The sequence below is a fragment of the Triturus cristatus genome, chromosome 2_2 (genome assembly GCF_964204655.1).
Source record: "Triturus cristatus chromosome 2_2, aTriCri1.1, whole genome shotgun sequence".
In the NCBI taxonomy this organism is placed as follows: Eukaryota; Metazoa; Chordata; class Amphibia; order Caudata; family Salamandridae; genus Triturus; species Triturus cristatus.
This window is the reverse complement of record NC_140582.1, coordinates 802,727,789-802,754,706: the sequence shown is the minus strand read 5'-3', so window position 1 is coordinate 802,754,706 and position 26,918 is coordinate 802,727,789. Positions and strand designations below refer to the sequence as shown.

Below are 26,918 nucleotides of genomic sequence, written 5' to 3'. Positions count from 1 at the left end.
CCCCCACTTCTTATTTTAGGACTTGTGCCCTGGGAGAAAGGCATACGTGCACCTCAACATTTTCCAACAGCGCGTATATCGCTTTGCCTCTATCTGTTGCAAAACTCTACCTTGCATAGAGGAGCTGCATTTCCCAAATCGAAACGTTAAGTGCTGAAGTGGCAGTAAAACAATCCCTTCTTCTTTATCTTTGATTGTGTTGTCTTTCTGGCCAACCTTGACACTCTCCTGAATTTTCCCTCACTGCCTCCTGAACTTGTTAGCTTGATCCTTTAACATACATGTATCAGAGTTTAGAAAGAATATTGCTTTCTTTAGTTGCCATTCATTTAACACATTTGATTTTGGTGCATGACACTTAATTTGGTATGGTCTAAAGCACTACAAAGCACGATTGTGCAGATTTATAAACTAAGGGACACTTAGATTGTGATTTATAAATCCATGAACTGGCACCATCACCGGTGTCCATCATAAGTAGGAGTTGCTAGTTATCGATCTGCACACCTGCATTTCGATCACACTGCTCTCTGATGTACATATTGCTCTGGCTGACTTGGTCAGACGAATTAACGGCTAAAATTTAAAAATATTTAAGAAATATTGCTTTAGTCTCACAAATGTTTCATTAATTGTGCAGGACCTTTTGGTGGTTGTGCTTGATATATTACAATGATGTACCAATTAAGAAAGATCCTTCTCCTACCTCGCTGCCAAGACCTGGAACACCCTGCCCCTGCACCTCAGGCAATCACCATCACTGCCCCAATTCAAGAAGGACCTCGAGACTTGGCTCTTCGACTAAACATCCACGCCCAGACGGATCAGCAGTCCCCCTCAGCATGTTGAGACCCTCACGGGTGAGTAGCCACGCTATATAAATGCCTAATTGATTGATTGAAGAAGGTTCAACAAATTGTAGCTCATACCTCACTGATTGATTAATGCATATGCTTCTCACTAAAGCAGTATGCTACAATTAATTAATACAATTATGAAACCAGTATGGTACCTTAAATTTTGCTGTTTGACATTAACCGTTTTACTTTACATTAACTTTTAGCAATGTGAAGTTAAATAAAACTTTTGTCTTGATAATGATGCACAACACTGAAGTATAGCCAGGATACATCGACTACTGTAGATGAAGTTGGCTGAAAAAGACAATCCAACGAGATTATCTGTTGATCTCCAATTGTATAATTTAACCATCTACGGGATTATAATTTTCTTTTTTTTATTTTTAATTCGTTAAGACATTAACGCGGCGTCTAACATTTATTTCATTTATTTCTTGAGTTTCTTTAGCGCTGGCTAGACCCGGAGGTATCAGAGCGCTTTACATGAGGAGAGTTACATAGGTTCCATGTTACACATTGTTACAGAAGGTACATCAATTACAAGTTACATCTGAAAGGTACATCAATTACAGGTTACATCCGTTGGTTCATGGCGTGTACAAGGGTAGGGGGTAATGTTAAAGGGCGACGGGCAGGGAGATTAAGCGGAGAATAGGCACAAGGAAAAACAAAGCAGGCGGGGGAGAGAGATTCAGGGGAGAGAGGAAAGGAAAAGGGCAGGCAAGCCAAGAATGAAAGGAGGGAAGAGGTGGGGGAGGGAGTAGGAGGCATGGCGAGGAGACGAGGAGGTAGCTGTGTCCGATGTCCAGCTGGGTGGGAGATGGCTCCCTGCGGTAAAGGGGTCATACCCAGACATAGTTCCCTGTCCTCTATCCTCTTTTCATGGTTATTGTCAAATTTAACATGCTGTTAATTAATAATAAACTGTGTATTTTTAGGCCACAGGTTGAGACGTCCTTACTAGTAAGACCTAACCAAATTAACTGTGTTAAAAAGTTTTGAAGTACCACCCTCGACTGTCAATAACATTGAATGATGTATGCACCCAGGTTTTCTAGCAAGTATCAAACAGCCCCGTACAATCTCACTCGTTGAGATGGTCTGCATCACTACACAGTCTAATCCTATATTTCACTAAGGCAAAAAGAGGAGCCCCAATCTCCTCCAGCCCCTTACGGCGGCGGTCTGTAACGGGCTCTGGCGGCCCTCAAAATCCTACAACGGTTCTCCACAACCAAAGGAACAGTCGCAGACACTCTTCATTTTCAAAGGTGAGTTATTACACATGATGGCTCCCCATCCCCAGCCATCGCCTTTGCAGATTTCCAAGAGCTTCTGTTCTTTTGGATGTGGACACAGTTGCTGCATAATCTTATATCTGCCTATATCATGTGCTAACTTGATGAGCAGATCCTTCTTTGGTAGTCTTTGTATCTGTACCCCAACTGCTGCTAGTGAAAATGTTAATAAAGAATTGTGGCGAATAAAAGCAAATGGCAATATTCTTATTTTGGCATCATCAAGGCTTATCTACGAGGTGTTCCTCGATATCTTCCTTACCCAGAAGAGATAGCAAAGATTGAATCTTCTGGAGCAGTCAGCAGGTAAAGCCAAACTTAGCTGGGTTACGTGTGGAACCCTACATCAAGGTGCATGGAAGTCCCGTGAGGGGATTAAAAGGAGATGCTGAACAGTAGCAATGGTAGCACTAGGCCATGTTCAATTCTGCATCCAACTCTGGATTTGTTTGTGGTGTTTCAGCCGAACTGCAAGGCACTCTGCTGGCAGGAAGCCTTCAGGGCAATATTGGTGGTAGTATATGCATGCGTGTAGAGCGTGGTTGTCTGTGCCCACACGGGTAGGTGGCTAGTAATAGTGGATACATGCAAAACTTTTCACAGATGTCTTTACCAAGTATAAATGGTGTTAATTGTTCTATACCATTTCTCTCCCAGCATTACTATTGGTCTACCTGTTTCTTGTATAGATGTACCAAAAAGATATAAATATATAAAGAAATAATGCACAGCCAGTATACTGTACTGGTCAGTCTCCTCAAGTAATATTTCGGTAGATGAGTCGTGACCTGTTTTCACAAACGGAAAATGGTGATACGTCACAAAAATGCCTGCGTGTCTCTGTTAACTGACATCCGCGGACCCCAGCAGGTAAAGAATCATATTGTTGCACATTTATAACCAGCATCTAGTGCTTCTCATCCAGCACTTAGCTTCCGCTGAAACCAAAGGATGTAACCTTAGCAAACGAAAATAAAATAACAATAAACGAAAATAATCCCACCAGCCTCCATGCACTCCAAACCTGAATTTAACATCCTGTGTTCAATGGGAAGTATTTTTTGAGTATGTTCTAGGCGTTAACAAATGTACTACACACAAGCACAAGCCTATCAACCCACCAGATCACCCTGTTACAAAGCCCAGAATGCAGCATGCCAAGCACTTATCAGCAGGAACAGTCACCGCATGGTCACTGCGGAGCTACAACAGTTAGTGTCTGTCTGCAAATCCACAATGCAACTCCACCACCAATGCAAAGATATACTGCACAGCAAGAAAACTGAAAAGTAGAGAAATGAAATTGAAGAGGGACTCTTAAAAGAGAAGATGCAGCTGAATTTTTTAGGGAAAACCCATCAATCGCGTCACAGCAGGCCGAGGGTCTCAATTTCATGTGCCTGTGCCGGCTTTTCAGAGGTGTTCTACCACAGTATTGAGTGTAGAGTACCAACTACCGCTGTACCTTCGGGATACGCTTGTGGACAATATTCTGCACTCAGCATTGTTGCAGCTCGATATTCAGTCACTTGATATCGTGACCAGAGAGTTGTGGTTGTCACTTGATTTTGTGACACATTCAAGAGAGCTGTGGTTGGCTTTACTTTGCATTTGTTGTCCTGCTACAACAAGGGCCTTAATCACATTTTTCTGAGTCTGGCACCCAGCCAGCTTTTGAGAGTGTTTTATTTAGGAGATACGGGATGGGTGTTAAGGGCCCACAAAAAAAAAAAAATATGATGGCACTCGAATATATCGGAGAAACACCACATTTGCGTATTACATTTGACACAGACACTAGGAAAAATCCAGCTTCTATACAAGTTATCAGCAATCAGATCAACACATAGAAGAGTGCCATCCGAGGGATGTTCATAAAGCACCAATGGGGAACACTGGGCTATCACTGAATTTGTTGAGAAAATATTAAAAAGTACCTTACCTGCAAGAGTAGCCTCTCAAATGCCAAGAAGTTGTCCCATTTGGCATAATTTGGGTGCTTCAATGTTTGAGACGTAGCCAGTCCGAGCTGCAAGAGGCCACAGTGGTTCTCCAGGGCTTGGAGGTTGTTCTTGAACAGTTGAACGTAGGAGCTAAGCTGTTCAGCTGTGACTCGACCTGTGGAGAAAGTATAGGTCAAAATGTGTTGCAGTTCAAGAAATGTCCAAAAACAAACACAGCAGCAGCTGGTTCCAGGAAGACTCACTCTCCGCTGGGGCAGCACTGCCATGACTATGGCAGCTTCAGGCCACGGCTACCTCTAAGTGGGCTTCAGCACTGCCCTGATGTGTACCCTTTTGTGTAGTTTGGTGGGGCTCATGATGATATCGGGGAGGTTCTCAGGTTTCTTAGTATCTTATCACAGAAGGCATGGGCCATGCCCCTACTCTGCTGCCTCATCAGGACTGATTCTTTATGACTATGGGAAAGATCAGCTTATGTACAAAGATGTGTGTGAGTAGCCAAAGTTTGGGGCAATTATTTTGTGTGCAACGGGGTAAATTATGGGTCATCATTATGAATTGTTTGCCTGATCCTTGCTTTATTAGAATTGTGATTTTGACGCGGTTGTAAGTGAAGGTTGGTCCTTGGGGCAGGTTGGCCCTCCAGCCTTTGACGCTAGGCTCTGCCACCGGTTTGCTCGCAGGTCGAGTGTTGCCTAATGGTTTTATAGTGGCCTGGATTGGGCACATATGTTGTGTAATGCTAGGATATGCTATGTTATTTGATGGTGTGCTATGTTATGCTATGTTATGTCCTGAAAATAAACAAGTAGCTAAGGACAGTTAAAGTCTTAACACCGAAGGTCGCAAGAAGAGGAGGGTGACAGGAGGGACAAAGTGGAGAGAAGAAGAGAGGAAGCAGGGAGCTCCCTGGAGCTGGCTGTGCACCCTGCCGCCCCAGAGCAAGAGGCCAAAAGACCAGACAATGTACATTTCGAGCAAAAGCAGATGAAAATAGAGAAGAAAGCTTGGGAAATGGGCTGGTGTTTCAGTGTTACAGTGGCTTTCTGTTAATCAACAGCTAAGAGACTAGAGGGGGCTTCTGACATCAACATCTACCTGTTGGACATGTGCAGTGGAAGTACTGATTCACTACAAGGGGGTATATTCTCTAAGTCCTGTCCACCTGAACGTGTCTCTCCTTTAAGTAAAGTGCTCTTGAACCCTTTCAGAGGGTCACGTCCGAGCTACATAAAAAAAATCAAACCTGTTAATCCAAAGCACCAGTGGAAGACTCTTTTCCCGATCTGCATTACATACCTTTAGTGACTTGGGCGCAAAACTTTGCTGCAGGACAGCACCACTCACTCAATAAGATTCAACACTTCTCGAGTAAGAATCACCCAGACTTTGATGAACTGCCCATCACAACCAGCAAAGACGACAGTCCTACAGGGAAGGCAAGAAAGTGGTGGATGAAGAGCTCCACCACACACAGTAAGCCCATGTATCAGAAGTTGAATAATGCTCCAGCAGATCTTGAGTGATGGGACACCATGGCTAGAGACATCCACACACACGGCAGCGGGACCATGAAAAGGGGCAGACTGATAAAGCATGGGGAATCTCAATCAAACTCAGCTGTAGATGGTGACAAGGGAACAGCTGACATTTCAGAAGAAATATCTTAAAAACAAATGGAGAGCCAACATTAGGTTTCTAGAGACACAGGAAATGTGGCTGAGATAGAGATGGCAGTCCTGACTGTCAGATACAGGAGCAGCTCCTCCACAAGAGCAGAGGAGCATCGCCCCGCTAAATAAATGCTCCCAGAGCAGACCAATAAAATGGTATTAAAGGTTATTTACTACTATTTTATTTTACAGCAACCCGTCCTGAACCGAGTGTTAGGACGGGGTGGGGACATTGCTGCTGAGTAGCAGCAGGGAGCTGTGCACTTTTAAAATGTGCAAGGCTTTTTGGCCGACTGTCTTGCGACGGCCAGCCAGACATGTGCATTTTAAACTTCTCTAACCCAAAGAAAGCACAGGCCTCAAGCACTCTTAGGAGAGCTGAGAGAGGCTGCTCCCTCCAATCGTGAAGCTTCTCTCTGGCTGTGAGAGCAGCACCAGGATTGGGTAGTGCAGTCTCCTATGTCCCGGAGCTTCGAGGAGGGACGAGGAGGATGTTGTGTGTCAAAACAGGAAGTAAGCGCCATTTATTTATTTAATTATTATTTTCGTACCACCCACCCCACCACTCTAAATACTTGCCAGACGCTGCTGGTCAGATAATGTAATCCAATGAAAGTACATGGGGTTAAGAGGTAGTATCCCACAGGAGCCAGGTCAATGTAGTCATGCCCTTTCAACCTTGAACAAGGCATCGCAGGATCCCAACTGAGAATAAACCTACTTACAAGGACATAACTGTGCAACCCTCTCCCTAAGCAAAAGAAAATTAGACACGGCTGTCCAGTTATTCCTACACAAATGATCCATCAATGTATATGTAGCAGTTTGGGGGGGATGGGGAGACAGTACAGGGATGCTGTCTCAACATTATAAGGTATCAGTGTTTACAAACAAATGGCTAATGCCTACACATCATCTTTTCTGGTGAAAGAAGATAAAATGCACCCCCACGAAAATATGGTGGCTCATCTATCTGACTTAGACTTTGTATTTAAACGTTTCTTTCCTCGTGTTGTGACAGAATTCCATCTTTACAAGACTGACCACGAAAGAATGGTATTAGTCCAGTGCTTAATTTGAGCCGGAGCTTTCCGGTGCTTGGCACCGACACTTAATTGGTTTCCGGTGCTCAGCACTGCCACTTGCCTGTCATCACACACTTATGACCCTCTGCCACATGGTGGCGCTGCTCATCTAATTTAGAGATGAGCTGAAAATCGGTTGTTTATGAATATAAAATACATTTTAAAAAAATGCTCATACCTGCCTCCCAAGCCATTCCTTTAGCTCTGGAGGCCCGGAATAATCAGAACTGTCGCACTTGAAGGTGAAAGAGCTGGTTAGCAGTTGTTTTAGTAAAGTCATTGGCAGCAATGATGGAGCAATCGGTGGTGCAAGCTGTAGTGGCCTCCTGGTTAGAGCCCCGACACTTATTATATTACAAATTAAGCACTGTATTAGGCACAGGGTGGCATGCCTCTGAATCAATGGTCTTCGAACGGAACGAAGGGCGGAACGATGTCATGTGGGAAGCATATTCCAACTTCCCCTAACTCTACCACTGCACTGGCGAGGCGCCCAGACACTTCCCCAACTAAAAGCGCCACCAGAAATTCTTCCTTCCTGGATATAGTTTCATTTCCAGATATTCGTAGTGAAACGATAGTAAGTATTTATTTATTTTTCAAATTTAGTACAGCGCAAACTTGACCCGAAGGTATCAGAGCGCTTTACAGAGTATACACAATGAACATATACAAGGAATACATATGGAAAAAGTACAGGGTAAATATATGGGGTTAACAATATACAATAGATGATGTAGCAGGTGGACGAAAAGAGTTCAAAGGTAGCGATGGTAGATTGGTGTGAGGCAGGAGGTGTAGCCGAACAGTTATTACCAGAGGTAGAGGTGTTCATGCTCTTATATTATGCTCCTGCATCCTCCTCTCTTCCTATGTCATTGGCTGCCCCTTACAGAGATAAGTATTCATGTTATTTTACCTTTTAATTATAAAGTGCTTGTTTTTTTAAGAATGATTTGAATGTAAGTTGAATTTATCTTTTGATTCTAGATTATTCTCAATATTATTTTTTGTTTGTAAAAATTATAGAGTTCCAATTTATGGAAGTGTTATTTTAATATTGTTAATGGGAAATATGCTGTGCTTTTAAAAAAATACCAGGCTGGGATAATGTAATTGTTGGACCTTTCCTTCTCTCCAGGGTCACCCCCAGACGTTTTGCCCTCACTCCTCCATTTTTGCTGAATTGTTTTTGTTGGCCTAAGGACTCTGTGCACTTTACCACTGCTAACCAGTGCTAAAGTGCTTGTGCTCTCTCTCCTAAACATGGTATCATTGGCTTATACCCAATTGGCATATTTAATTTACTTATAACTCCCTAGTAAAGTGGTACCACATGTATCCGAGACCTGTAAATTAAATGCTACTGTGGGCCTGCAGCATTGATTGTCACCCACTTAAGCAGCACTTTAAACCTGTCTCTGTCCTGCCATGGCTGCCTATGTGTGCAGTTTTAAACTGCCACTTACTCCTAAACATGTTTTCAAAATGTATTTGAGGATCTCTTGCCCCAAAAACATTCATGGAACGGGGTCGCTTTAGCCTTCCTCCTATGCTTCTACTCAGTGTTTTACATATTGTGTGTAGTATAATTGTAGTTCAAACGTTTATTTGCGACTGACAACCACGTTGTTTACTAAGGAGCATAACGGTTTGACGCCACTTCTATAGTTGGATTAATCATAGGGACACATTGCTACACTGGCCTTGCCCTATGACAACTGTCGGCTCTTACGTGCATTGCTCACGGTTCAACCACTCATTTCCGGTGCGTCATTTCCCACAAAAAACGAGTAAATGATTGGAGCTTCAAAACAAAGATGAAGCACAAAATTAGAAGTGGAACAGTGAACCTATCTTTTTCAAATGCACAGAAAACTCCTGAGAATAAGGCTTAGGGTCGTGCAACAGAGATTTCCCAGTTCAGGCAGCACAGTGAGACGGGCTAACGGCTGCCAGATGTGTCCTGAGCGAAGGCAGGAGCCCTCGGCCGGGCTGCCTTTAATTTCGAGCTGTTGGGCAGATTTATACAGCGTTCGGTAACCTTCAAACTATGACGAAATGCGCAGGGCCTTCCATCACACTTGCGGTCTGCCCTTAGGAAGCCATGATACACAGCTGTCTTCGCAAACCAATACAGAGAGAACAAAAGAAACGGGCGATTCTTTCCACGCACAATAAGAGAGCGCTTTCTTTCAGAAGAGAGCCTGTGACAACTGTGCACACAGATATTTACTTCGGCGTGATTCGTGTACAGTGGAGAACGTTTACTTGAGAGTCTTTTTTGTTATAAATAAAATAATGAAAAAAACAACCATTCACACAGTGACAGCTGGAATTACGTCCACATTTGGGCTCATTTAGAGCTCATCGTAAACCGCACATTCAATGTGTGTTCTACACGTTAGGCGTGCCGTTAGCTCCAACTCTGGACCTTCACATGCGAAAACAGTTGTAGAAACAATGCTTGTTGTGTTATTACCCCCCACCCCACCCCACCACACACACACACACACACTTTCAAGGAAGCAGTGAGCATCAATGATCCCAGGTGGTAAAGAGCATCAGTGGTCTCAGGCAGTAAAGAGCATCAGTTGTCCCAGGTGGGGAAAGAGCATCAGAGGTCTCAGGCAGTAATGAGCATCAGTGGTCCCAGGAGGTAAAGAGCATCCGCGGTCTCAGGCAGTAATGAGCATCAGTGGTCCCAAATGGTAAAGAGCATCAGTGGTCTCAGGCAGTAATGAGCATCAATGACCCCAGCTGCTAAAGAGCATCAGTGGTCTCAGGCAGTAATGGGCATCAGTGGTTGCAGGAGGTAAAGAGCATCAGTGGTCTCAGGCAGTAAAGAGCATCAGTGGTCCCAGGAGGTAAAGAGCATCAGCGGTCTCAGGCAGTAATGAGCATCAGTGGTCTCAGGAAGTAATGAGCATCAATGACCCCAGCTGGTAAAGAGCATCAGCAGATTCAGGCAGTAATGAGCATCAGTGGCCCCAGGAGGTAAGCAGCCTCAATGGCACCAGGTATTAATAGGCATCAATGGCATGAGGCCTTCATATCCCTGAATGGTCCCAGACAACAACGAAACTTAGTTCTCAATATGTATGCCAGAATCTGTACTATATAAATCAAAGCAGCTTCCGGTAATATGCAAAAGGGGGTACTCACATAAGAGCAACAGACAAACACAGTTATAGACATAATTATTCTCAGCCACTGGTGATCACTCACGCAGAATTCCAGTAGATTGTTCTTCACTTATTCAGACACTGTAGACAAAGACCAGACAAATGCAAAACAGCCTTGTTCCAATCCCAACTATCCAGACAAAGAACTAGGACAGGCCCCCGCCAGAGGCGAACACAAGTAACCCCAGTAAAGATTTCAGGCTACTTACCCCTCACCAGTGAGTTACATCATGGGTCCTGTGGCACAGCGAGCCCAGTACTTAAGTATGGGCCTACCAGTCACATGTACGTACTGCCTCTACAGTAACACGCAGCAAAAAAATGATGGAAGGGATGCCTGAATTAATCACAGCGACTGGCAACGTGAATGTACAAGCCTGCACGTGTTTGTAGATGAGTGCGAGGTCGAAATGCATGTTCTTGTGGAGTGTATCTGACTCCACTACTGCGTCTGCCAATTAAAATGGTGATTGGCTTTAGCCAGACTACTGAGGGTGAAGCTCGGACCTGCGAGACTGCACTTACACATTAAAGATTACCCTCGCCGCTAGCGCAGTTTTTCCCGTGGATAGGGGTGTTGCCCCACGAGTCAATGTGGAGTAACCACAGTGACTCTACCACAGAGCTCCCTGCTCCTTCCCTTCTTGCTGCCTCGATCTGTCTGCCAAAAGAAGATGTACACACACTTCGTGCTTGATCATGCAGTAGCCAATGCCCCGGAATTGGAGCAGCCCCACAGATTCGATGATTGCAGGAGCACTAATTGTCAGTCATGACCATTAACACTGGGTCTCTTAACCAGTATGTTGTTCCACGACTTTGTCCAAGGCGGAGCTGTACACGAGTACAGCTGAGAAACCAGAGTTCCAAATGCAGCACTCTGCTAGTGACTAGGTTCTTCTCATGCTGGGAGCAAGCCTGGACCAAACGCTCTAGCTGAAACTGTGCTAGTACCGCTAGTACTCAGTCTAGAAGATGAGGATGGATTTCACTTATCAGGAGAAATAGCTGCCTGCCAGCGAGGACCTGTGGAAGCCCTTAAGAAGCTGTGTGAGCTTCAGGACACCAGGTACCTTTAACCCCAAACGTTAAAGGTAAAAAGATTAAGTTCCAGTTCCCTGGAATGGCCTTGAGAATTACCTCACTTTCACCCCCTGGCCTTGGGGTTTGATGAGGATACTGAAAGATGTGGCCCTGTGTTTCTCAGATTCTGGAACCTTTGACTGCATGTTTCTAGCATACGTGGATCCGCCTTTGTACTTGCGTAGATTTGCTGTGGATTTAGAGATATTCACATTCGAACCTCGTTCACACCAGAAGGTACAATGTCTCCAGCTTTGCCCCTGATGGCCCCAGCCATTGTTTTCGGTACTGTGGCCGCCAGAATCTTTTGACTGTGACTGACAAATTCTGAGATAAACGTATATTTACCATCTAGTGCCTTACCACAGCTTTTGTGTTGTACTGGCCCTGGAACCAGCTTTCCCTGTGTGGCCCCTACACTCAGAGAATGGACCCTTTGCTTGACCAGGCTTTGGGAGAGCACTGAGTCCTGTGGGAGAGTATGAACCTGGGGCCGCATTAGGTATAGGGCACACTGCCCTCGTCTGCACAGCAGTACCTCTTTAACTAGGTTGGCAGTAGCAGACCAGGGCAGTACATTCTGGTATGCACTAATGAAACACAGGCTGGATGTTTGAAGCTGCCCGTCCACCTGTCTCTTTGGAGAAGGCAATACCACGTATCTTTCAAAGGATTAGCACAGCCAGATGCAGTGAGTGACTGCTCCTGCTTGCAGGGTGATTTCTTTGGAGATCCCTGGGACCTACTTACCCCTCTCAGGGAGGCCACTTCTGAGGGTGGGGGTCACTGATTTGCTCTACCTCATATGTGGTACACAGACAGTGCACCCCCTGACAGCTCCTTTGCTTCTGCATCTAAAATAGGGCCAGGTAAATGAAGGAACATCTCTTGGAGATCATGCAGGTTCTACATGTGCACCCGCACAATCTGTATTACAGAAGGGGCTGTGCAAACATCTGAAGCCCCATTTTTTATACCAAAGTGTCCCGGGGAGCAAAAAGCAGGTGCACAGACCCACTGCACCCCCGGGGAAATGAGTGTAATGGAGCAGCTGGAGAGGTTTTGTGGCAAGTGCATCAAAAGCTTGTAAGAAATACCAGTAACCAAAACCCAAATCACTGCGGCTTAAAACACATTCATACTTTTTGTCTTAAAGTACAGCAACCAGAACTTAAACTGTTAGAATGAAGAACTGAAAGATCCACAACTGCTGTTTTGGCTGCCTGTGTTTTACAGTTGTGAATTAATGGGCTTTGCAATCAACCTCCACTGAACATCTTTTACCATAAGCCTCTATTTTAAAACCTTTTTATTGTGCTTAGCTTATAAGCAGATGGGGCCCCATCTCTGTCTACGAAGGAGCATAGAGAGAGCTAGTTTTGTTTGTTGATCATCACTTGTTGTGAAGTATCCTTTTCTTATGTGTATTAAAGGTCTTTTCTTAAACAAAGCACTGACGGGATCAGTCTGAGTATCTAAATCTGCATCCCCTCCTTAAGTAAATCTTAGACTGTTCTGCTGCGTTGCTACCTTAAGAGACTCCTGTGTTAAAGAGGGGCATCCAGTTTGTACTCTTATAGTGCTATACCCCCACGGCACAAGCGATAAATGACTCCAGTTGTTACAATTGGAGCCCAGTAATCTCTGTCTACTTTAGAACTACAGGAGCCATGTTTCAAGTGTTGTGAGTTCCCTGTAGGGTCCAGTGCAGTTTCTCCCCTGTGTTAGCCTAACTACACACGCAGTAGTCCGCTTTTGCTTTGCCCACGTTATGAAGTAACACTCTTGTTTTTGTGCCACTGTAATTTTTCAAATAGGCTGCACATGTTTTGTTATTTAGCTCGTCTGCTGGGATTCAGTATGAACATTCATACAAGGTCAAACAACATGGTGCTGTTTTTCTCTGTGGTTGGACACCAACACCCAGACATAATACAGAAATCCAGCTGCTGTTTTCGAACAAGGCAATTCTTATTATATAAGCCAAGGCTTGTCCTTCTGAAAATAGAGAAGAAAGATGCTTCCAGAGAAAAGATCTTGCGATGAGAGAGCTGCCTGCCTGAGTTGTAGACCCGCTGATTATGACCGTCAGGTATGGGATCCAGCACTAATCCCAGAGATCTCTAATATATCACTGTCCTCCCATAGTGAGGGTAGGCTTAGGCAGATTTGTCATTCGCTATAAGGGTTTTTTATTGTGTATAGGCTATTAATCATTCTAATGACATTGCTGACTTGCATATGTTTTCTAATTGCAGCACAGTTGCTTAGTGCATGATAGTTTCAATAAATATTGTAATCTTTCTTCGTGTCTCTTTTCTGTTTATTGTGGACACGAATGAATGAGAGAACAAAAGGTAACCTGTTATCGAGATCCCTGAGATGGTTTTGAGTGTTGTGATCTGATGTACTAACTTACCTGTCACTCTGGAAGGTTAGGAGGGCAAGTGAGGCACTCTGGGTTGGTCTGGATTTGAGCCATATGTACGGATGTGGTATGGTGACTAAGTCCCTACATACTGATGTTCTGTGATCCCAGGCATAGTTCTGTTTCTAAACAGAAAACAGCAACACAAGTTACAGGTCTGTGAATATAGAGCAGGGAGGAGGGGCAGACTCCTCTGTTAGGCAAACAATTCAAAAGAATATTTCCATACCCACAAAACTATGGCAGTAGATATAAATCTTTAAAGGTTCACCCTCCAATAGTGATGCAGTGCAAGCAACACTGAAACCAGTCTGACAAGGATACTTGCATACACACAAAATTTTGCACGTGAAAGACATACTTTGCAAACTAGCCACTCTACTGACATGCGATGCAACCAGTTCTGAAACCAACAGTTTACCCCAATTCAATCCAGGCAGAACATTTGCATAAAATCCTTAAAAAGATGGTTAGAAAAGTTAAACGCAGTCCATCTCTATGTGAAAGAAGAGAACTTCTGCAAATCAGCAAGTCCTGTATGAGAGATTATAGATAAGCCAATATCCTCGTAAGACTTAGCATGTGCTGCAGTACACAAATGTCCTGCTAAGGTTTCTTTTTGCATCGTGCCTTAAGTATAGCCTAAGCAGGATATTAGGTTACCCACAATCTCTTGAGGATAAAAAAGTGAAATAATAATCAAACAGGAGGAAAGCAGGGGATGTAGAAAATACTTTATCGCAGAGACTTAGGGGGAAATGCTGGCAGCATTTGAACAGCCCCGACCCGGCACCACCACATAATTGAACCCCAGAGGGAAAAGCTATTGGTGTGTCGCTCTCATGGGAAGAGACCTGCGCAATTGGGAAGTGTTGTCAATGTACTGTACGATCAAACCAATGAGTGATATGTTCAGTTTTGGGGAACAAATTGTTCACTTACTAAAGTTACAATGAATTTTATGGTCTGTAACAACTATCAATCTAGATATACGCCGCATTATGCAAATTTCTTGATGTATAGAGAAGCGAACTGACCACTGTGGAAACTGCTACTCATGTACCAGATATCATCTTTGAGGACATTGTGTTTGCCTATGATGGCGTTATGTTAATAAAAACAATAAACCATTAAATAAAAGAATATTATGGGTAAAAACAAATAAGACGTCATCACTGTGTTAAAATTGTTTTTCTCTGTCTGTGCTTTGCAAAGAGAGCACGCAGATGAGCAACTGTGCAGTTCTACAGTACTATCTAATTGTTCAAAGGGTTCTTCGTGTTCCCCTTTTTAGGTTTCACTTAAGTCTCTTCTGGACCATACCAATATTTATGGCAGGTTTTAAGTTCTTTATAAGTGGGAGAATGTGTGCTATCTCCAGAGCTTCTGGAAAGATGCCTTGAATGAGGGAGGCATTAACAATGATAAGCAGAGAAGAGCTAGTGTCTCCAGCGACAGCTTTGATGGAGGGCAATGTGGGAAGGAGAGGAGGCCCAAATAGGTGCTAAAGGTGACATGATACACTTGACGACCTTGTGACTACAGGGACATTTCCCTCACTTCTCTCATGTAGCATAACATCCTGAAAGTTCAGGGGCCCAAGATGATTAAGTTGTGGGAAAGGGCGATCCAGCCCTTTGCATGCTATATATGTTTGTATGTCATGTGCGTCCTAACTGAATTGAAGTTAGGCTGACAGATACCTCAATTTGACATTACAGCGCGGCACCCAATTTATTTAGTCCTGATGAAAGCCCTGGACCCTTTGGCCTTCTTGCTTCGTCCTGAAACAAGTTCACTTCTATATAGGGTGCAGGACCATCATTTCCACAGGCAGCCCTTTCTAACTTTTTAATCATACCAGGAACACCTAGGGGTTCTGAGGTATTTTTATTGTAGAGACCCAGGCAGAAAATTATCCAAAGTACTCCCTGGAATGCGGGAGGGCAGATCCTGGATTTTAAAGACCAGGATGAGATCCGATGATTAACCGTAACAACAACAGGGGGTGAGAGGATCTAAAAACAACATAGAATAGATTATGGACTTGTGATAACTAATCTCCTCCTTCCAGTTAGGATCCTTTGTGGTGATATTTGGACAATGATAAGACATCATTGTCACAGGAAGTGGCTTTGAGGGAGTTGAGGATGTCAGCAAGACTTGTAAGAGACAGGGCTTTGAAGGATGACCATTACAGAATGGTACAAAAAGCTGTGGAGCTAAGAGGAGAAGCAGACTTGGTGTTGTCATTGTGCTGTTGGATCGCCGATATTGTCTCGCTGGAGAAGCGGGAGATGGCTTTGCACTTGCGTCTGGAGTCACTGTGTGATGACGCATTACATTTGAACGTGGGCCAAATACTCAGGATAGGTGTACAGACCAATGTCTTGATGCACTGCCTTCCAAGCCTGCTGATTTGTGGAGGGTCAAGGCTAATTTGCATATGGCTGGATCCAAAGTCGGGTGGAGTGGTCAGCAAAAAAAAGATGGATTAAACTCAGATCAGTGACTGGTGGGTAAACGTTTGATTTGTTCAGCATTCCGTCCATCATTTGTTCTGTTTGACTTGTGTGCCTGCAGCAGTTGTCCTTTCATTACATGGACAATTCCAGGAACAATTCAGGGGTATTTCAGGGAAAACAGGGCGGCTATGAGGGAACAAGAAATCGCGCAAATTGCCGTATGCTTATTTTTTATGTTATATTAAACACTGAACACAACAAAAAGGAGGGAACTCGGTTACCCATCCGCCACATAATAAATTTGGACGGCATGTCAAGCTGGCTTAACAAGGACGGGGCCAAGCACTGCTGCAGCCCGCTCTCAAAGTCAGAAATGTGACCCCGACCCTTCAGTCTGCTAAAGAGCTTGGACTGTGCAATAAATTAGAGGGCTGTGCCGCTAGCAAGGAGGTCGGAAGGAAGGTACGCCACGCATTGCTAGAATTCACGCCACGCCCACATTCCCTACGCCGCATTATATATTTACCTCGTTATATTTTAAACGATTCGATTCGTTTGCACGGGGGGAGGCCGCGTTGCCCTTATGCTGCGCATGGGCGGGTGCAGCACTGGCAGGAGTGAGCATGACCCCGGGAGCAGCTGTGGAGACGGACGGGGTCAGACAGTTGGTGCTCTCAGGCCAGGCCACACCTGGGCCTCGTTAGCCATCCGTGATGGAGGCCTCTGCAAGGGTGGGAACGGCATGGAACGCGGCGCGCGCGCGCCCGCCCCGGGGCTATAGAGCAGCGCGAGGAAGGCCTGCGCTGAGGAATGCATACTGAACTCCCTTAGCTAGTATAAGGGAGATTAAGTGATCTACTCACGCCTCACACCCTTGCTCTCTGCCGCGACGTTTCTGAGTGAGCTACTCACTGACTCCTCACACCTGAGAGCTCTCCATGTTCAGTGCACGAGACGCTCCCGCAATGCTCGCTTGAGCGCTCTCGCCGTCCAATGGCAGTGCTGCGCATGTAGCCACACTTACACTTGAACTTTCGGTGGAAGCCGGTACAGGTAGCGGCGCCCTCTAACAACACGTAGCATTACCAATGGTTCTTAAGACACAGGAAGGCCTCTTGGCTCCATGCGCAGTGCCCCTTAACGCAAATCTCCATGGCTGATATGCAGCCCACTAACGAATCTGTGGCAGTGGTGCGAGCTGCAAAAAAATACGGAAGAGAGCTAGACACTTTGCGGCCAGTCCGCCATAGCTGCCCCAGCTGAAGTCTTTCTCAACAAGCCCACCTGCACACAGCAGAGAGAAACCACTACAGACAAGTAGCTATCAGCAGTGCAGCAGGTGCAGTGGCCCAGTGATGTGAGGGGCTCACCCTGAATCCAGGAAATTTTCTCTACCCCAATGAGGAAATAGGGAGCCATTTGCTATGACTGCATTAGGGGCCCAGGGGCCCCAATGCTGCTCGACTGGACCTGAAGGATGGGCAAGGATAACACGCATTACACAAGCAGGTCTATGGCTGGCCAGATGGACCTGTGAGTGAAGTGTTCGCTGCTGATGTCTGCTGGGATTTATTTGCCACAAGTTTATATCCTAGTAGGGCCAAGCTAGTCTTTCATCCTTCGGAGGTCAAATGGGTACCAGTGCATTCCTAAACTACACACCTGTTATTTGCGGCTCTTGGAAAACGTAACTATGTGGTATTTAGCACTATGAACAATTTAGTTATTATTAGACATGGTAAAATAGGCCAGAAGACAATCCGCTCACACTCTAATTCACAAAGTGGAGACACGACGGCAAAGTAGAAGAAAACAACACAAAATCGATCAAAAAAAGTAATCAAAGATCACATATTTTGCAACATGTACAATCACTCGTGAATCACTCATCGTACCCTTCTGCACACTCATCCCTCAGGGGACAAATCTATTACAAATCACCACAGGTGACAGGCATCGCATGCTTATTTGTGGGAGAGATTCCCAAAATAGCCCGCCCATTTCCTCCCAACTTATACAATTTAGCCACGGTAAGCGATGATGGATGGCGGCCAAAGGAATTCAAGGCACATGTGCAATAAATAAAGCCCCATATCGGCACCCGTCAAGCCTGACGTAGCAGCAGGGCCTAGTGAAAATACCGATATCAAACAGAAACGTGACTCACAGACAGCAGCAGAGAAAACGTACAAAGTAACTCTTAACAAGCAATAACCGGTTTCACTACACGGGCTTCTGAAACGAGCCTGCTGTAACACGAGCCACGTATGATGCGCCACGAAGGACGAAAGGCACATGCTTGTTCGTGGTCATCAATTTAAATTGATTTCCAAACCCGATAAATGCAACAATTAAGAGTGGGTGAGCCTACGGGACACACAGAAGAGAAAACAAGCATGTACTCTAAATATAGCATAGCCGCCCGGCCCGCCCGAGTGGAAGACCCATTACACTGGTGTAACCAAACTTTAGGGGGGCTCACTGCTAGGTAAGTGGAGGGGGCCCCCTACAGGCTTAATCAGGAGCTCTCCATCCAGAGTACTGTGCTGAGGCGGCCCCCTGCAGCTTGCCCCCCCCCCCCCCGCACCGCGGGGCCTGTGGGGGAGTGTGTTATGCCACTGGTCCATAGCGGGGACATCGGTGGGTTCAAAGGCTGAGCCAGTGTTTGGTGACAAATAACACATATCGATATTGAAAGTTGATAAAATCATACAAACTGAAGATTCCACTAGGGACTTGTGCGCCAATACGGTCTATGATATAAAGAATTATCAGAAAACACAATGCTGGTCGCAACATGAGATCCATGGAGAAGACATTCACCCAAGCAACACCAGAAAAGTTGTCCCTCGCACCCTCGACACCAGCAAGCTAGACTGCAGTCACACCCTCTACGCCAAAATCACCAAGCAACTCACCAGAAGATTACAAACCATCCAGAGAGCAGCAGCCAGAACCTCTGCCTCCCACGCAGGATACACATCACGCCGCTCTTAGGGAGCGCCAATGGCTCCCAATTATAAACGGGCTCAGTTCAAACTCCTCACACACACTTTCAAGGCACTACACAACACAGATCCCAAACATCTTAAGACTTGCATCTTTTTCCACCAACCACCCAGACACCTCCGCTCTACTGGGCTCGCACTCATCCCACGCATACATAGAAACAGATACGGAGGCCAGGCCTCCCCACACATCACGCAAAAAGCACATCAGAGCCTCCTCCATGCTCCTTGGGTTCAGCATGACGCTAAAGACTTAGTTTTTTGATGAAAACTTGTCTTTTTGATCAACCCCCAACCTCTAAACCTACACGAGGGTAAGCACTCATAGTTGCTCAGGGCAAGGATACACTTGTGGGTGACAGTTCATTTTACAACTACAACTAACACAACATCGCACATCACAACACAACATAGCACATCACATAACACATCCCAACACAACACAATACATCACATCACCGACCAATCCAGGCCTGTACAGAGCTGTTAGGCAACACTCGACCAGTGAGCAAACCGGTGACAGAGTCTAGAGGCAAAGGGCAGAGGGCCAACCTGCCCCAAGGCCAACCTTCACTTACAACCGTGTCAAAATCACAATTATTTTTTTTATTTTTTTATTTGGAAAGAGTTCAAGCAGTCAAATCAAATACAAATTTAAACAGAGAAATAACAAATTACACACACAGTGGCAGTAAGAGAAAAAATAAAACAAAACAAGCATTGGCATAGCCAATAGGTCTCGCCTTTGGGACCTTATAAGTGTTTAGCCATGCAACAGTTGCATAACTAAATACTTATAAGGTCCCAAAAGCGAGACCTATTGGCTATGCTAAGCGGCCGTGAAAGTGATCGCGATCAAACATCAAAGCGGCCGTGCGGCCGCGAAAGCGAAAGTAATCGCGGTAAAAGCGGCGCACGCGCACATGCACTGTAGCTCTAGGCTGGCCTGGTAGCATTTTTTGGAGCCTTCTCAATAAGTCTCGCCAGACCAGCGCGTACACTGGGTCAGGCGAGACCTAAAAAGGGAGGCAGAGAAGAGGGCAGCAGAAAAGAAAGATAGAGGAAGGGAGTATGATACAGTAATAAACAATTCATCACTCTTAAAGATTTATACCAGCTTCGATCCAAAGAGGCAAATCCAAAGTGTATCAGATAAAATAAACAATTACTTTTAATCAGAAGTGATCAGTTAAATTGAGAAGAGCGGGGTCCAAAGCTTTTAAATTATTCTTTTCCCCTTTTCCCCCTGCAACCGGAGAATTGTCCTCTCAGTCTCATATATCTGACCAACTAGTGCCAGCCAGTAACATACTATAGGGGGTGTCAACAGAGACGAATCCCTCGCTTTACCCAGCCATGCGGTGACAAGGTCAATAGAAATAGAAGCAAAGATATGCCTAGCAACACCACATTCGAGGCCTAGCATGACATCCCCAATGTCAAGCTGCGAATCACAATTTAATAGCTGGGGCAGAGAGCCGGCGACGCCAACCCAAAATGATGTGAGATGTTGACAGCTAGCAAACGTACATGAGGACTGCAGCCAATAGCCCACATCGAGGACAGCTCTTCCTACATGCATTGCCTGTTGGATCATTTTTACATTTACATACATACTCTCAGGAGTGTAATACAGCATGCACAAAGTCTTCAAATGTGGCGTTTCAAGCTACCGAGGTGACAGCAGAATATATGACTTCAAAAGCTTCCTTAAGGCCAAATTCCTGCACCACGGATCCAATCTTGAGGCTCCAGTTACCTGCCAAAAGGCCAAGATCGTCCTCTTTGTTCTCAGTAAGCATACAATAGAGTTCACGGAGAGTTAATCGATTATCTGTATTATATAGATAAGTAGGAAGTTCAGAATCCTCTGTAACAAACCTATTGGAAGTACTATGTTTAAAGTAATCGATCACCTGTAAATACTTAACAAATGTTTCATGTGGGAGATCATACGAGGTTTGCAAATCAGAAAAAGAACCAAGTCTTTGAAGATCAAATAATTGACCGGCCATGGTAAGGCCACCGGCAAGCCATAGCTTAGCGACCGAATCATGAAAGATAGCTGGTAAGTATTGGATTACCCCAGAGCAGAGTATGATGGCGCGATGATGGAACTTTGAAGGCAGTGCAGATTTGAGTCCAAATTCTGCAGACATCAACAACAAGCTTGAAGACCACATGCTTGAAGTAGTTAGGATCAGCGAGTCTAACCAATATAAACTTCCAATCCTTCTCCATGAGAATCTGATAGGGCAAAGAATGATAGTCAACCGGAAGACACTGCAGACAAGATCTAAATGAGGCCCAGAAATAGATCTTAAGATCTGGTAGTGCCCAGCCACCTTTGAAAGGGTAAGTTTCAACAGGTGGAAAGCTGCCCACTGCCCCTTCCATAAAACAAAAAAAAGAGTCAGGGACCATAGGGGGATAGAGCACAAAGATATAAGAAGTTGGGCAAAATGTTCATATTCACAATGTTACACCAGTTATGCTTATTGGAAGCTTACTGTTAGCTCTCACCTTCGCTACACACTGACAAAGCAGATTTTCGTAGTTTAGCAAAATAATGCGATAAACTGAAGAAGTGACCATGATGCCTTAATAGGTGGCATCCATTATTTGAGTTTTGAGTATGTTAAGATGATATCCTAGGAACGCCCCAAATCTCTCTGCTTCTACAGTAATTAGCCTAATGGTATGAAAAGGATCAGTGGAATATACAGCCACATCATCTGCCTACGCACTTATGTTGATGTTATGACCATGTACCAAAACAGGGACACTCCCAACATGTTGAGCTATATGCCTTAAATAAGTTTCCATATAGAGAGCACATATCAGGAGAGATAGTGGACACGCCTGTCTAGTGCCAAGAGAGGTCATAAATGGAGAGGAAATGGACCCAGCTAAGACGATACAAGCCATTGGACACTGATATAAAAACTGGATCTGTCTCAAGAATCTATTCCCTATACCGATTGCTTACAAAGTAAGCCACGTGCATGGCAATGAAACTCTATCGAACGTCTCTTTTCGGAGATGAATAGGATAGTAACAGCACATATTCCAAGATGCATCAAATAATGCTATAGCAGTGTTATTATGACTGGTGGTATCCTTGCCTGGGATAAGCCCATGTTGTTGCGGGGAGATGAGCTCTTGAATACAAACAGCCAGCCGTGTGGCCAAGTTTTTAGCATCGGCATTAATCAGGGATATCATGCGGTAAGATTCTCTATCTTCTGTGGGTTTATAATTTTTAAGGAAGGCCACAATCCTAGCATGACCCAAAGAGTCAGATATTTCACCTCTAAGTTCTGCATATTGGATAACAGTCAAAAGCAGAGGTACCAATATGTTTCTAAAAGTTTTATAAAACATCACTGGGAGCGCATCATCGCCGGCCACATTACCGGAAGGAAGTAATCTGATAGCGCTCTCGATTTCCTCAATAGTGATTGGTTCCTCCAATGTCTAAGCAGAATTAGTGCTAAGCTTGAATACCTTTGGTGTCTGAATGTATTCTTCGCCTAATTGTGAAGCCAACTGGCAGGTTTCCGTGTAAAGTTCCTGATAAAAAGGCCCGAATTGATCAAAAATGTAATGAGTATCATAGTGCTTATTACCATAGGCATCGTGTATACATTGAACCATGTTCCAGTGCCTGCTCTTGGCAATTTTGTGCTCCAAACCTCCCCAGCTTTATGACCATATTCAAATAAGGCAAACCGACCATTAAGGTAGGCAGCAGCCGATTTATCTCTTTGTGCCCGGTCCAGACTATTCCAGCATTTTATCAACTCGGCTCTAATCTTAGGTTCATTAGGACAATTTGCTAGGACTGACTGGAAGTGCATCTTTTCCCATCCCAGCAATTCCGAGTAAGCAGACTGCATTTGGGCCTTTCGATCCTTATTCTTTTGGATGATAAATTGCTCAGTGGTCCCACGTACAGATCCTTTTAAAGTATCCCAGACAATATGAGGAGCAGATGAACCGATATTGAAGGAAATAAAAGCAGGCAGATCAACATGCATTATTTTGAGATATGTATATAGGATCCAGCAGAAGTGATCTGGGAAAAGTTCATCTTCGCTAGTCACGCTTAAGGTCACAGGCACAATGGGTTATTAATAAGGGATTGTGATCGGAGGTGATCTTTGGACAGACCTCAACTTTAGATGTGTTTATTAAGGCATGAGCAGTAAAGATCATGTCAATCCTAGAGCAATGGCCATGAGAGCAGAATATTATGCATAGCAAGGAATGGATGGATATAATGTTCTCCAAAGGTCGACATGCTCGCATACTCTGACAAGCTCCTTAATAGCCTGCCTGGTATTGTTAATATGTGAGATGGCGACTCTATTGGTTGTATCCTGCGTATAATTCATAATACAATTAAAGTCACCTTTTATAGCAGCAGATGACCAGTCCAGTGAGAGAGCTTAAAATGTAAAAAGTTGAATATCCCCGGGACATCCCTATTAGATCTGTATATTGTGCAAAGGACATAAATATCAGAGTTAAACATGACCAGAGCAATTGCCCACCTGCCCGGCAAGTCAGATGAAGTCTAAATGGTTTTAAGACTCAGTGTCCCAAGACTTAATATCACATCCACACAGATCAAGACCTGCTGTGTGGTACAAACAATAGTTTTATAGCCTAGCTGCTGTAGCTATACCCTATCTTTATGAGCTTTAAGAGTTTCTGCCAGTCTTTGCTTCAGAGGGAGATTTGGGCCGGCAACATTCTAACACATGACTTTAATCTGTGACATACCCAAGAATAAAAACCCCTAAATGTATGGACCAGGTTTTACCACCCCAGGATCGAGATATAATTAATGTCACCCAGTCTCTCCCACTGCACCATTTCAACAAGCAAAGCCAAACCCTACCAGTCAAATCTTTAAATATACCAAAGAAACTGAAATCTAATGACCACCTTAATTCTTCCCATTTTTTAATACAACAACTACCAACCCCAGGTGACCCCACAGAAATCCTTGAGAAAGCTTGCAAAAAAAGCCCTGAGTGAACCCACCAAAAGCCAACATCCAATCCTCTCCTGAGATCCCACCCTGTAACAAGCATTTGCAATGCAATAGGTCTCGCATTATTAAAGTTTGAGCTATTGGAGTGGCATTATTTAGCAATGCCAATATCTCAAACTTAAATAATGCGAGACCTATTGTATTGCAAATGCTTGTTTGTAGTTGCGGCTGAAGTAAGGTCATCTCTAGGGGGGGGCTAAAAAGCTAATTTTTCCTGTAAGATATGCATTATTTTTATAGAAGTGATTGACATTATGAGCATTATATATAATATACTTGACTGGTGTATTGCATGAAAATTAAATGTGAGGGCATACCTAGTATACATGAAAAAGATTTAAGAAAAAAAACATGTGTCTTAGTTGTGCCACAAGTTGGTTTTGTAGTCCAACTACAACAAAACTGAGAAATAAATTATGAAAGTTGTGTAATGCAAAATATGCTTATTTTTGCCAAAATTTACCAGGTCTAGTTTCATTTCCCTTATTTAACTAATTACATCATATGAGAAACTCTATGGCCTTGAATTCCATAGCTCTTTGTTCTGGGAGCAGGCGCTGATAAACACGTTGGATGTTCGAAATATAATTTCTTAGGTTCTTAGGAGTTTACTTCTGATCTAAAATGCACACATCACTATGCATCAACTTGCTTATTGATGGCCTGGGCACCTTAAAGACTGCAATTGTCAATTTAAAATCCTACCCAAGCAAACCGCCTTCTGGCTGACATCTGAGCAAAAGTTTAGCAATTGCTCATCAATTGGTAATCTCGCTCTCCTAACACCAGACAATGACTTAAAACCAGACTCCATTCCATATAGTATGCTGTGTCCTGCACTCAACAGCCACAGGTTTTTGGTTCACAAACTCTTCACTGTGTTGACTCATAATGGACATTAAAAAACATAACGAAGCCCTGTTTGTGGACTCCAGCTTTTCATTTGGTTTGTACCGCAATAAAGATAGGGCGTAGCGCACTAGTTTTAATTCAAACTTCAAAGCTAGTAAATGTGCACAACTTTTACACAAAGTTGTGAAATTAGGGTAATTCGCTATAATTCGCTCTTGCAGATTATTATCATATATTTTCCCAGGGTAATTTGTCACACAAAGTTCTTGGCAAGAGAATAAACCCGCAAAATGACTGAGTGTTAAGTGCTTAAAAATTGCAAGAAGCGAGAGTAAACAGTTTCACTTGTTTTCTTGTCACTAACTAAAGGGTTTGGGGCATAGAGAATTATTATTTTTATAAACATAATACTTGCACTTACAGTTTTAAATGTATTCAGCGAACAGTTGCGTAGCTGTGCTTACTTCAACTGAGTGATACGTCAGGAACGTGCAGCTATAGTTTCATTGAATTACAAATTGAAAGATCATATATCTTCTGAACTGTGTTCAGAACACTAATTTCGAATATATTGTAGCGAAGAGTGATTTTTCTGGCGATTATTTGCCATCACATTGCCAATCGAAAAGTTAACACTACCGTGGGGTAAATTGGGCAAAGTATGGTGTTAAAAAATCTCAGGTAGGCAGTGACGCGCATGGTATTGCCAAACAAAAGGTTACACGTAGTGCTTAATTTGCACAAGTAACAATGAATAATATCAACTGTAAAATTCATAGTAATAATACTGGTAATAACAATAATCATAGTATCAGTAGTAATTAGTGCAAGGTCTTAAAGCTTTTTTTTTTTTTTATAGGAAGCTGCCTTCAACATTGCCGAATTCATTGGTTGCTGGATACCAAGATTATTTAATCCTAATTCCACTTAATGCCACCGTATTCTTCCTGCCTCTTTATCACTCTCCTGCGGGTTCTTTTTAATCCCTTCTTTCTCCCTTTGTTGCTGTTTTTCTATCTTTGTCTTCCATTTTCTAACTCCCTATCTGGGTCAAAGTTGTTAAAAATAAATGGAGCTCCTCAAAATTGCGCGCCTGTGCCAAGCACCTGCAGTCACTGGCACAAATTAAGTATCCGTGACCAGACAGCATCGTTTTTTTATCGGAGATGCTGGCATACGGCATCGAGGGTTCATTGAAACTGATTTATCAATCGGGCATCGGAGGATGTGGTCAATATGGCTTCCTAGATGACGCACTTGCAGGTAAGCGTGTCTGCGAACAGTATGGCGTCCGATTCATAGTCAGTGGCAATCTATGAATGGCATTGGTGAGTGGACCATTCCGCCAGGGAAGGGGAGCATACGGGCCAATACAAAACCAAGTAATTGCAATGCCATAGGTTTCGCACTGGCGCGAGTTTGAGCTATTGACATTTTAAATAACAATGCCTTTTATTTATGTTTTTAAAAAGAAAACAAAAATAAAAGGCATTATTATTTGCAAATGTCAATAGTTCAAACTCGCGTCAATGCAAGACCTATGGCATTGCAATTGCTTGTTACCTTCTAGTCTTCAAGCTGGAAGTCAGGCGCCCTTGCCCGGGATGTGGGCGGGGCCTGGTCCGGCAAAAACAGAAACCGGCGTGCCGTGCTAACGCGGGGCTCCCATGCTGAAGGGAGAGCCCCGCGGTGACAGCCGGAGCGGAGAGAAGCCCCGGGTCCCAGGAGGCGGCCCGGGTGAAGAGTGCGGTGGCCGAGGCTGCCCACAGCAGTGCAGGGCTCCCAGGAGTGCAGGGAAGCCCCGCAAGAGAAGTGCTGCAGCCTTGAGGAGGAGCCCCCCCCAGAAGAGCAGCCCGGTGAGTGAAGAAGGGCTGGGGGGCTCCGTGTGGGCTATTGTTGGTGCAAAGTGTCCTTTTGGCATTTTGAGCGGCCCCATCTCGCAGAGGGCCGCTCCA

The 26,918-nt window shown here is 44.2% G+C and overlaps 1 protein-coding gene across 1 annotated transcript in view; it reads right to left on the bottom strand.

The window, feature by feature from the left end:
* SCFD2 (sec1 family domain containing 2) overlaps nt 1-26,918 on the bottom strand; it is a 1,689,485-nt gene that overhangs the window by 1,295,570 nt on the left and 366,997 nt on the right. Inside the window, exon 4 of the mRNA XM_085642103.1 lies at nt 4,101-4,276. Within this exon, the coding sequence (XP_085498229.1) occupies nt 4,101-4,276 (176 nt within the window). The remainder of the gene's footprint in view (nt 1-4,100; nt 4,277-26,918) is intronic.